This window comes from Calypte anna, chromosome 1 (genome assembly GCF_003957555.1).
Source record: "Calypte anna isolate BGI_N300 chromosome 1, bCalAnn1_v1.p, whole genome shotgun sequence".
NCBI lineage: Eukaryota > Metazoa > Chordata > Aves > Apodiformes > Trochilidae > Calypte > Calypte anna.
The window spans coordinates 175319431-175331214 of record NC_044244.1 but is presented as its reverse complement, the minus strand read 5'-3'; the positions used below and the strand labels follow the sequence as shown (position 1 = coordinate 175331214).

At 39.4% G+C, this 11784-nt stretch overlaps 1 protein-coding gene across 1 annotated transcript; it reads left to right on the top strand.

Moving 5' to 3' along the window:
* The first annotated feature begins 253 nt into the window (after positions 1-253).
* On the top strand, positions 254-10461 carry RFC3 (replication factor C subunit 3). The gene is made up of 9 exons (XM_030453140.1): positions 254-415; positions 1506-1643; positions 2770-2837; positions 4503-4600; positions 5998-6179; positions 6387-6523; positions 6666-6764; positions 7830-7899; positions 9466-10461. The coding sequence occupies exons 1-9, from the start codon at positions 329-331 to the stop codon at positions 9655-9657; spliced, it is 1071 nt and encodes a 356-aa protein (XP_030309000.1). The 5' UTR covers positions 254-328; the 3' UTR covers positions 9658-10461.
* The last annotated feature ends 1323 nt before the right edge of the window (positions 10462-11784 follow it).

Below are 11784 nucleotides of genomic sequence, written 5' to 3'. Positions count from 1 at the left end.
CGGGTGCGGCCCCAGCGCCACGGCTGATTATAGAGAGTACAGCAAAGAGATGGGGTGGCGATTGCTACCCCGGTAGGGAGGGAAAACCCGTCCTTTGGGAAAAGGAAAAAAGAACGATTCCAAAGCTGGCAGTAACCGAGTCCAAACACCCTCCCGACCCTTTGAGGCTTCACTGTGGGAGTTGTGGAGGCGGGGCAGCACCGCGCTTCCGCGCGCTCTGCCGCCGCCGCCGCCGCCGCCGGATCTTGTCCCTCGGCGGTTGCCGTACCGCCCGCTCTTCCCGCTGCCGTGAGTCTGCCGCCCGGCTCGGGCGCGCTTTTCAACCGCCATGAGCCTGTGGGTGGACAAGTACCGGCCCGGTTCCCTCAGCAAGCTGGACTATCACCGCCCGCAGGCCGCGCAGCTCCGCAACCTGGTGAGTGGCACCCGGGACCGCCGGGCGGGCTCCCCGGTGGCCTCTGCACGCTGCGGCCTGTAGGCTTTGCGGCCGCCTGAGCCCAGCCCGCCGCTCTCCTCGCAGCGGGGATCCTCAGGGATTCCCCGGCCCGTAAAGTGCTGCCGAGGGCCTGCAGGGCGGGAGTTGGGAGCTCCCCCTCGGTGCGCTCCCTCGCCTAGGGAGGAGCATCCCTGCCGGGCGCTGCCGGTGGGGAAGCGTTGTGCGGGCATCGGGCCCCGCTTTGAGGATAAGGCTGCGAGGAGAGTGCGAGGCTTTCTCGGGAGTGTCTGTGGTCCCCGCGGGTTTTGGCTGGGAATGATCAGTATCTCTGAGACGGGCTTGTCGTGTTTCCTTCAGGTGAGGTGAAGTTTTAAGGTGAGCAGCAGGGAATAAAACTCAGGGCTGTGTAAGTGCTTAAATGTTGAAAGGACCGCGTCGTCTGCCAGATGTGCTGACTTCTTGTCACTCGCCCAGCTCACTTGGTGTGCTTCTCTGTCACTGTTGTATCAAACTAATGTTAATTCTGACTGTGGGGTCTGGTCATGTGCTTTCTAGGCCGTGCTTTTGAGTTTTTCAAGAAAACAAACTCCTAACTTCATTTAAATACAGGCAATCTGTTGCATGTCTGTCCAGATTCAAGACTCGCAAATGAAACATCAAAGTAATTTCTTATATGTATGTATATACACATACGTATATGTGCTTTGAGCTCTGTTTTAATTCTTTTTACTGTCTAGTTATTGTAGCTGTCACACTAGAAATCCTGGAATGTATTTAAATGTTGGAATGTTTTGGTTGTTGTGGGCTTTTTGTTTGTGGTCTTTGTCTTTTTTGAGAGGTGAGATGTCTGGAGTTGAATGCATTGCATATGATCTTAATTAAAAATGTGATGTTCTAGAGGAAATACTGCTGCAGAAAAGGAATTCAGCAGTTCTAACTCCAGGTGCTGTGTTGTGTTTAGGAGCTGGAAAAGTAATTACATGCAAACTTGGGTGAGAGTGGAAGGATGACTACTCACTTGCAAGGAAAATATTACTACAGCCAACTCATAATCTTGCTTTGCATTCAGGTTCAGTGTGGTGACTTCCCTCATCTGTTGGTGTATGGACCATCAGGAGCTGGAAAAAAGACAAGAATAATGTGTTTGTTAAGGGAATTATATGGTGCAGGAGTGGAAAAACTGAGGATCGAACATCAGAGTATAACGGTAAAAAAATTGATAAATATTCCATCTCCTGCAAAGTGTTGTGGATATTCTGATTATTTCTGTTTTGAGGTTTTTATATTTATTTGTGTTTAAAATGTATTATTTTTTCTGGCAGTATCTTCAAGCTGTTTCATGACATTAATGAGACTACTTTGGCTACTTGAACAAATGATTTGTCCAGTGTTGTTTCTGAGGTCTTTTTGGGGTGGAGGATGTGAGGATATTTTGTTGTTTTCTTTTGTTGTTTTTTTTATTGTTTTGGAGTTTTTTAGTTTTGTCCTTCAGAGGTGAGTTTGGACAATAGTATATGTTGTAAAAGATTAGCTCTCAGGTGTATAGAACTTCATGTTTCTGTAAAAGTAACCTTTTTTTAATGATTAACACTGGTTTTCTCAGATCTGCAAGTTTTTACTTGTTTTCCTATTCCTATAGTGACAATTTAAGCACTAGGGGGAAAAAATTATATAAATTCTATTTGTCTTCATCTTAAGCATTTGATGGATTATTTTTCAAAGGTTATATTATCCATCTAGAATCCTTGTTCTGGTACATTTAACCAGCAAGGGGTTGTAAGTCTTTGATAAATAGGTTATTTAATGCTTGCTTTTAAATTCTCAATAATGGAACAAATATATTAATTGGACTGGATGATAGAAGCATAGGATATATATTCAGACTCAAATTTGGAAGTGATAGAAATACTAGTGTTTTCTTTAAACCAAGTGTGGACTTGAAATCCTTTTCCAAGACAAGTGAACAGCCTCTTCAGACTGGTCTACAAATTTTTTTTCCAAAACTTTTCTTTGGAGAGACAGCTGATTCCAATAATAAGATTCCTTGGTATGAAACTCAGTCACTGGAGTATGCAGTAATATGTGGCACTGTTGCCATAATAATCATTACTGTTATTTTACAGGCTGGATGATCTCTTTTTTTATCCTTTGGTGAGGCTGGGGAGGTAGCAGAGACATAAGCCTCATGTCAGGTTTAATGTCTCATTAGTTCTTTAATCTCCGAGACTGAGTATGTCTGCAATCCAGTCAGTTGTAAGCTGTGGGATAAACTTGTGCATCACATTTTTTTAGAATAATATTTCTGAAATTTAATCTGCTTACTTCCTACATAGGCACCTTCTAAAAAAAAAATTGAAATTAGTACCATTGCAAGTAATTACCACCTTGAAGTTAATCCAAGGTAAGTGTACAGTAAAAATGTCTCACTTTAAATATAAGCTGCAAGTGGCTTCAACCTGAGTATGTAAGGGCCTGATTATTCAATTTATTGCCTCAGCAAATCAGTTTATGGTTTATGGGTTTGGACTGCCAATGGGAGCAGGGAGAGGATTTTGTGTATTGCTGGTGTTCTAATACAGCTTTACTGACAATGAACCTGCCTGTGCTGTGGTATAGTCTGAATGAATTATAATATTGTGAAATCTTTTTGTGCATCCTGAGTAACATGGAACATAAGAAATGGCAGTGAAAGGGGAAAGGAAGTTTTTGGTGTTTTGTTTGTTTTTTTCCCCAAAGGAGGTTATTGTCTGAATTCCAAAGTATTGTCTGCTGGTCAGTTGACTCAGTTGGGTAGATACTTCAAATCGGGCTGTCCTGAGTAAGTAGGTAGTGAAAGAATTAAGGAACAACAAAAAGTAAACTTTTGTGTGGTAACTCTGCCTTTGTTCATTGTTTTCCTGGAATGTTTGCTGTGGTTACATAATTTAAAGGATAATCTTTCATCATGATATTATAATCTCGGGCTCTCTGTTACTGCAGAGAATACTTTTAAATATTAGGAAACTAATTTAATAATTTTCCATTTTCAAAAGCTGTCCTAACTTCTAAGTAGAACCAGCTTTTGTTCTGCTTTTTGTTACTGTGCTATAATCACAGGTCTGCTCCCTTGCTGAAGGACAGGTCTCTGCAGTCAAAGTCAGTGTAGCCTACACAGCAGATGGTGAACTGTTGAGCTAATATTCTGCTTCTGTGCATTCTGCTGCTTTCTCCTTGGCAAGAATGGGGAAAGTCTGGTTGAGCTGTGAATGGAACAGGACAGACAAATGCCTTCATTTGTGTGCCAGTGAAATATTGCAGATACTGCTGTTTCTGTGAAGGCAGTAGTCTGGGATTGTTAAAGAGTGTGAGGCTTTTCCCCTCTTTTTCTTTCCTCCAGTAATCCAGTTCCCAGTGGTTGTCAAATCCGAGTCAGGCTGAGCTGCCAACCTGGGGTCTGAGAAAGCTGTACAGTGCTGCTCTAAGAGGCAGGAAGGAAATACAGTATTTCCCCACGTTTTTCTGCCTTCTAAGAGGAAACACTTTAGCCATCTGTACTGCAGTAGTATCAGTTACCTGTCTTACTAATTACTCTTTAATTTGTCTGCCATTCAATTTTATATTGAGCATATAGATTATTCATAGCATGCCATCTAACTTTCAGGGGAAAAAGGAAACCTCTGCATTACTTTATTCCTTTGAGTCAGGCATCATTTTGTGTGGTTAGACTTTATTTTTCTTTCCACAATGGGTAAAAACTTTCACATTACCTCTTTGCCCAAGTCACAAGAAACAAAAGTTCATATCTCACATACCATAAAAATAAAATCTCTATTAAAGAGTTAATAAAACATTTGACAATGGTTTCACTGCTTCCCAATGCATTGTTACAAATCCAGCTGTGTCTGTGTAAGCTTTGGATTGCTTTTAATGTTGGTATATGTGTTGAGCTTACTCTTAACTTCAGCAGCTTCTGAATTCTTTTGGCATTCTTGTTTAGTCTGTTGACCACAGAGCTGCTTAGGAAGTTCTATTTTATATGCAGCACAATGTTGTTTTAAAACAAGTTTTATTCAAACTCTTGGTACAGTGATGCAGGAAACAACGACCGTGTAGTAATTCAGGAACTCTTGAAGACAGTAGCACAATCCCAGCAGCTTGAGACAAGTACTCAACGAGATTTTAAAGGTGAGTTAAAACTGTTAAAACCAGTCAAAGTACTTTTTAAAGTGTTGGAGTTTTTGTGTGGTTGGTGGGTTTTTTTTTTTTTTTGGGGGGGGGGATTTTAGCTGGCTGTTTTGTTTGTACCTGTATATTGTGTGAGGGCACACACAAACTTCCTAAATTAAACAACCTCCCACTTTTCCTCCACTGTGGAAATATCTTGTTGTTAAATATTCAATATGAGGTTGTCTCTTGTGTTGGTTTGTTAGGAGGACAGGGTGTAGTTGAACGCCTGTAGCTGGGATTTCTGCTGTCTTCCCAAGTCTGCCATTGAGATTCCATTTTACCTAATGTGTGCAGAAGGACACTTGAGAAGGAACAAGTCTTTCTTTGTATTTTTAAAGAAAGATGTTCCTCCACATGACTAAATAGAATGCAAAATCAGAAATTTATAATGGGATTGAAAGAGGGGAAATACTGACAGAGTAGAGCAGAAAGTAGTTGCAGATGGCAGTGGATTTAGTACTTTGACTGATTTTCCTCACTGTTCTCAGGAAGTACCTAATTTCACCTGTGCTGCTAGTGATTAGCTCTACCAGTTACTGGTGTATATTGTTACAGCTGCAGTTGTATCATGCAGTGATGTGTCATTTAAGCTGGCTGGTTTCCTTAGGCTGTATCTATAACCAGAATAGTCATGGGCTGGCTTGTTCCTCCACACAGTTGTCACTGGACCATTCAGTGTACTGAAATGAACCATCTATGAGTTGCCTATAGAGGAACCTGCTGGTCAGACAGGTTGCTGTGTATTAGGTGTGTCCTGGTTTTAAGACCAGGCTGGACAGGGCTCTGAGCAACCTGATCTAGTGGGAGGTGTCCTGGGGGGTTGGAACTAGATGATCTTAAAGGTCCCTTCCAACCCTGAAAACTCTATGATTCTATGTTCCAAAGCATTTTTTGAAATATGTTTTTCTTTAAAAGGCCATGGAAAGGCATTACAGCTACAATAACAAGGCAGCTTTGTACTACTCCTTTGTTAGGCTTTTAAATATAAAATGTGTTGAGGGGAGTCTTAATAAAATTTTTGCTTTTCCATATGTCTTTATGCCATAAATTCTTCTGCACTGCCTATTTAAAAGCTCTTATAAAAAGTTACTGTAATAATTATCAAAGTTTCTATGTATTATTTCTTGGCACTGAAGTGTTGCAGGCTCTGCTCTGAAGAAATTGACATTCCAGGGCATAAATATATGAGGTGAGGTAGCAGAAGATTATATAGTCAAAAAGGCACACAGGTTGTTTTTTCTTATTTTCTCTGCTTGTATTATTTATTTTGGTATTGCTTGAATGTTGGAGTACTCATTTTTTTCAGAAAGATTTTGTATTAATAATAACTCCCACTATTTTTAATCCTTTTTCAGTGGTGCTGTTAACAGAAGTCGACAAACTGACTAAAGATGCTCAGCACGCTTTGCGAAGAACAATGGAGAAGTACATGGCAACCTGCAGGCTGATCCTGTGCTGCAACTCCATGTCAAAAATTATAGGACCTATTCAAAGCAGATGCCTGGCTGTACGGGTACCTGCTCCCAGCATTGAAGATGTATGTTGAAACAGAAGCAAAAATAAGTTATTTAAAACTTTTTACTAGCTAAGTTCTTGCTGTGGACTTCACAAAGTGACCTAGTTTTTCTTTGTGGTGGGTGACCTGTCAAGCATCTGTGATCCAGAAATGTTTCATATGGGAGAATCTGTGGATTCTAAACTGCTTGCTAAGTGCTACACTTCCTGCTCTTTGTTTCCTGTCTAGATTTGCCATGTTTTATCCAGTGTGTGTAAGAAAGAGGGCCTGACTCTTCCTCAGGAACTGGCTCAAAGGATTGCAGAGAAATCTGGCAGGAATCTTCGGAAAGCACTTCTTATGTGTGAATCCTGCAGAGTACAACAGTAAGTCATAACTGATACTTAAAGTAAATTACACATAAATGAACTTCTGAGGCCTTGTTCATATAGATGGTGGTTTACTTTGATTTTATTTTTAAAAAATATTTTTGTTGTTGTTGTTATTATTATTATTATTATTATGTAGGTATCCTTTTGCTGCTGATCAAGACATTCCTGAAATGGACTGGGAAGTTTATTTGAGAGAAACTGCAAATGCCATTGTTGGTCAACAGACACCACAAAGGTAGACAATTACACTTGCATGCAGCTATAAATTATGTTTTTAGTGTACTCTCAAACCTAAGAAAATACTAGATTTAAAAATGTCATCTTTGGTTATATGTAATTTTTTGGAATTTCTATTGGAGCTAGTAATTTGCAGCTAGAAAAAAAAGAGCTTTAAAATTACCAGAGGCTCAGCGAGCTTTGGGAACAGGAAGAGTTACTGGTTCTCTCTGCTGAAGCTTTGTAAACAAAAGTGAGGATAAATTTAGTTGCATGTTGTGCTGTTTGTCTGTTTGGTTTTTGGGGGTAGGAGAAAGGTGTTTACATAGCAGCCTGATCCTGTTAGACTGTTCTATGTATTACGTGAGATGTCACTTAAATTCAGGTATTTAATTGAAGGGCTTGTAGCTTCTGACCTCCAGATGTCAAAATTCCCAGATTCCCAATTCCTTTATATCCACCAAAGCTCCTGTCTCCCTGTTGACTCCCCAGCTCTGGCTGCCCTCCTGAGTGTTTTGCCCTGAGGGAAGTCAGCACACAGATGGTGCTGGCCCCACAGTTCTGGATCAGAATCCTGGGAATGACTTCCAGAGCTTGGGCTGCAGCACAGTACCTGTTTCTGTTAAGAACTGGTACCTGTTTCTTTCTGCCACCTTGTCATCTTACCCCCCCCCCTTGTAAACAATGAAGACAGAAAAGCAGCATAAATGAATCTTGTGTCTCTAATCAGTTTTGTGGTGTTTTCTCAGTAATCTTAAGCATGAATAATAATTTGGATTGGAAAAAGAATTAAAGGGAGACAAGCCTGAGACAAATTCTAATAGCCTTTTAGTTTCTAGATAACAAGTGTGTATGTAACTTATCTTGCTGTTTTGAATAAAAGGTGGTAGGTAGGGTTTCAATTTACACTGGCTTGTGCAGTGCTTTTTGGTTTAAAGTAATGCACAAAACCAGAAAAAACCCCAAACCAAACAACTTTGCTTGGGTTGAATGTTTCTTATTTCACAATATTTCACAAACAGTAAAAACACTTTAGGATGCTTTGGGGACACACTTCTGATATTTTGTGGTGTCTTTGCAACAGGCTCTTAGAGGTCCGTGGACGGCTTTATGAACTACTGACACACTGCATTCCTCCTGAGATTATAATGAAGGTAATTCAGCTCCCTGGTTCTTAATATCTGAAAAATATTAACACTATGGCAATGTCAAATTGAGATTAAAAGAAACCACACCTAAACATCACCAATTATCTAAATATTGTTGGAAAGCTGTGTCCTTTCCTGCTAGACATGAGTGACAAAGAGGTACTTTTCTCTTGTCTTTCTTTCCACAGGAGTAACCAAAATAGTCCAGGTTATTGTTCTGAAGCAGTAATTAAAGACCTTGTTCCTGCAAACACTGTTATGTAGCCTCACTTCTCATGATCCTCAGTCAATATACTGGACTGTTAATTAGGTATGCCTAAATATACGTAGGCACTGTGGATTTTGAGTTGTGTATATTTGGGAGGCAGGAAAATTCTGTTCTCTAGTTCAAGTGTCTTGTTTATTTTCTTTGCAGGCTTTCTTGTTCCCACTTGTGTTGAATGGTTTAGTAAAACTTGTTCTTTGATCACAGAACAGCCTTGTCAAAGCTGAGTAAAAATAAAGGAGGGAATGCTTTGTCCCCCTGAAGACTTTTCAGACCAATTTCTGTATTGAAGCATAGACATATTTAACAGGCTAGTTTTGATATGGTTTGCTTACTTTTGGAAAATATTTGTTGTTATGACATCTCTCCTAGTGGAGAGGTTTTCTGAAGGATACTAGACCAGGAGGTCTCTTCAAAGACAGAAGATATCTTGGGAGAAAAAAAGCAAATGGGATGTGCATGGGTTTTTTTTGCCCAAGGTGAAAGGATGCTGAAGACAGCTAGAGCAGAACAAAGATTAAAGTTCATGTTTGCAACTTAACCTAGATGGACTTTGCTGTCAGACATAGTTACAAATAAATTTCATATGAACTGATTTCTGCCTTCTAACAGATTTGGTAGTGGATCCTGCATTGCTGTTTGGGGATGGCTGTCAGGCCAAAAGGTGGATGTTGTCTAGCCCCTCCCTCTTCATAAACTTGAAATGTTTCTGGCTTAATCCTGACCATTTCAGTAGGGATGGATTTGCAGTTATTTTATTGCTGTATTGGATCTAAAGTCATGCTTTTTTTGTTTTTGTAACAACTGAAGTATTATTGTAAAGTGTCTTGTGTGTGTCTACACATACATATGTACATAAATATAAGCAGATATACTTAAATTTGAAATAAGCCCTTTTTATTAATTGATAATTCTTTTTATGCTTGATCCTGCCAAGACAGGAAGTGATTTTAATACTCTTGCTGTCTTGGTAAAAATTCTCCAAAAGGCCATGTGCCTGCAAGGAGTAGAGGTTGTAGTATTTGGAGAGTAGGTTAATTTATTTTCTTTATTTAGGCATAAGTAGTTCCAGTATATGATTTTTCCCATCTAAGTGCATAGTAGCTAAGATGTATTTTGACATGAGGAATTTGTCTTGAAAGGAAGCGCTGAAGAGACATGCTTCTGTGAACTGAGTTTGGTCATACAGGTGGTGTAAAGATTCTTGAATGTCTTTGCTGTTGGATTCCTGAGTGAACTAGAAATGAGGTTATCCTCTTAACAAAAAATACATTGTTCTTGAAATACTTTTGTACCATCCCTTTTAGGGCCTCCTGACAGAACTCCTAAATAACTGTGATGGACAACTGAAAGGAGAAGTTGCACAGATGGCAGCTTTCTATGAACACCGCCTGCAACTGGGCAGCAAAGCCATTTATCATCTGGAAGCTTTTGTAGCCAAGTTTATGGCAATTTACAAGAAGTTTATGGAGGATGGACTAGATGACATGATGTTCTAACTCTGATGCCCAAAGTTTTATGCAGAGTTTTATTGTGTCATGATGCCTAGAATGTTGAAAATGTTCTTTCCTTGTCCATGCTTCATTGCATGTGAGTCTGGTTAAAAGTGAAAATATTTTATTTTGCTGTTAATATAAACAAAACTGAACTAAAGAGCAATGTTTTTTCAGGTTTAGAAACTACATGGATTATATATGACAGCCACAAATCAATTTTTAAATCCATACAAAATACATTAGCCCTTCAGAAAGACAAGTTGCCTTGGAAGATGGGTAAGATCATGCTTGCTTTGCAGGACTTGTAAGCTGATACCGAGAAAATGGGTGCTGTGTTCTTGCTTCATAACTGTTCACAGGCAAGGCTGTCAGCAAAATGTGGTTTTCCATGTTGCAGCAAGTTCCAGATTCAGCATATATGTTCTGCCTGCTGATTTGTATGTTTTATTGTAGCCATGCTGTCTTCTGTCACATGCTGACACGTTTTCTGAGTCCTTTTGAAAACAGTTGCATTCAAATTGTGGATGAGCAATATTTTTGTATTGCTTGTAAATCAGTTTGACAACATGGAACATTTTTTTAATAAGAAATATACCTATGTAAAGCAAGTCCACTTGCTGTCTAACACTTGTGTTCACCTTAATATGCATAATGCTGTTCGGGTGAAAAATTCTTATTTAATTGTGGTTTAACCAAGGGAGAGATTCAACTTTTAACAAATATTCTTTCACAGTCTACATTCTTATGTGACATTTTTAAAATAACAAGTGAAATAAATTGTTAAAAATATGAACAAATATGCAGTGCTGAGTTGGTTCTTTACCTGTCTGGGATTACCTACATATGTGCATTCATTTACTTTGGTGTAAAATGTCTTTCAGAAAGGTGGGATATAACCCCCCTCATTGTAAGACTAAAGGGAGCCAGTAAAGTTTAAAAAAACAAAACAAACAATTAAAAAAATAATAAAAATAAACAAAAAAATCCCCAAACAACCCCCCAAAATAATTAAAAAAATCAAACCAAACACGCCCTATGCCACTTTTTGCTGCAAGTTCTTTAACTGTAATATCTTAATACTATTGTACCATAAAAATGACTGAATTCATGCCCTTTGTTACTTCACTCTGCTAATTTAGGCTATTACTAGGTAGTGTTTAAAGATAAAGTGAATTAAAGACTGTTTCAAATTATCCCTCCCCCTCTTTTTTTAGCAGTGAAAGATGGAGTATTGGGATTTTTGTGTCTGAGCTAGTTGTGCATGATGGCAGTGTTGTGGAAGCTCAGGCCCTCCCTCTAGTAACTGGTAAAGACAGAATCTCAGGAGTTAGTAATAACTCAACCCCTTTGAAATGAACACAAGGCAACATTGATCCTTTAAGAGGAAATGTCACTGCAGTTCTCAGGAACTTGTGTGCTGTTAATGAGCAGCTTGCTTTCAGATTCATCATCAGTAAAATAGTTCTGGCCTGCTTCATGCTCAAGTGCTGTCCTTAAAACTGAGGAAGTCTAGAAGTTAGGTATTGTTTGGTTGTTTTTTTTCCATTTTTTTTAAAATTTTTTTTCTTCCATCTGCTCTTGTTACCCAATTCCACAGCACTGATAGCTTGTCAGAGTGTGTCTTGACTGTCAGAGTTCCTAGAAAACCAGTGCTTGCATCCATTACAAAGAAGAGTGTAAGAGGTAGAGGGGGCATAATTGCTGCATGTACAAGTTGCCTATTCTTTCAGGAGCCTGGTCTTACCTACGGATTTTTAAACACTGGATAAACTTTACTATTTGCCTGCTGCAAGTAGAGCTTGTGCTGAACCCAAGCGTGAGTTCAGAAGGTGACAAAACACTTCTCTCCATTCCCCTCAAAGAAAAAAACCAACAAGAAACCCAACATTCAAAAAAACTTAGGCAAGAGAAGAAGAGAATAGAAATGTTTGTAGGGAAACAAAGCTGAAATGTCAGTATAGATACAGAGGTGGAAAGGCAGGAGTTAGATTGTAGGGTTGCCAGTTGGAGGAGGCACAGAAGCAGCTTCTGTTTGTTTCAAAGGATCTCATCAACTTTGTCTAGAAGAATGAAACCCCAACACAACATTTCTGTAGGTGTGCTTGCTGCCTCTTTTTTGAAGTTTCATTT

Coding starts and splice junctions, on each gene's coding strand:
- RFC3 (XM_030453140.1), top strand. CDS start 329: ATGAGCCTGTGGGTGGACAAGTACCGGCCCGGTTCCCTCAGCAAGCTG. Junction 6,524..6,665: donor GAATCCTGCAGAGTACAACA/GTAAGTCATAAC, acceptor ATTATTATGTAG/GTATCCTTTTGCTGCTGATC. Junction 6,765..7,829: donor GGTCAACAGACACCACAAAG/GTAGACAATTAC, acceptor TCTTTGCAACAG/GCTCTTAGAGGTCCGTGGAC.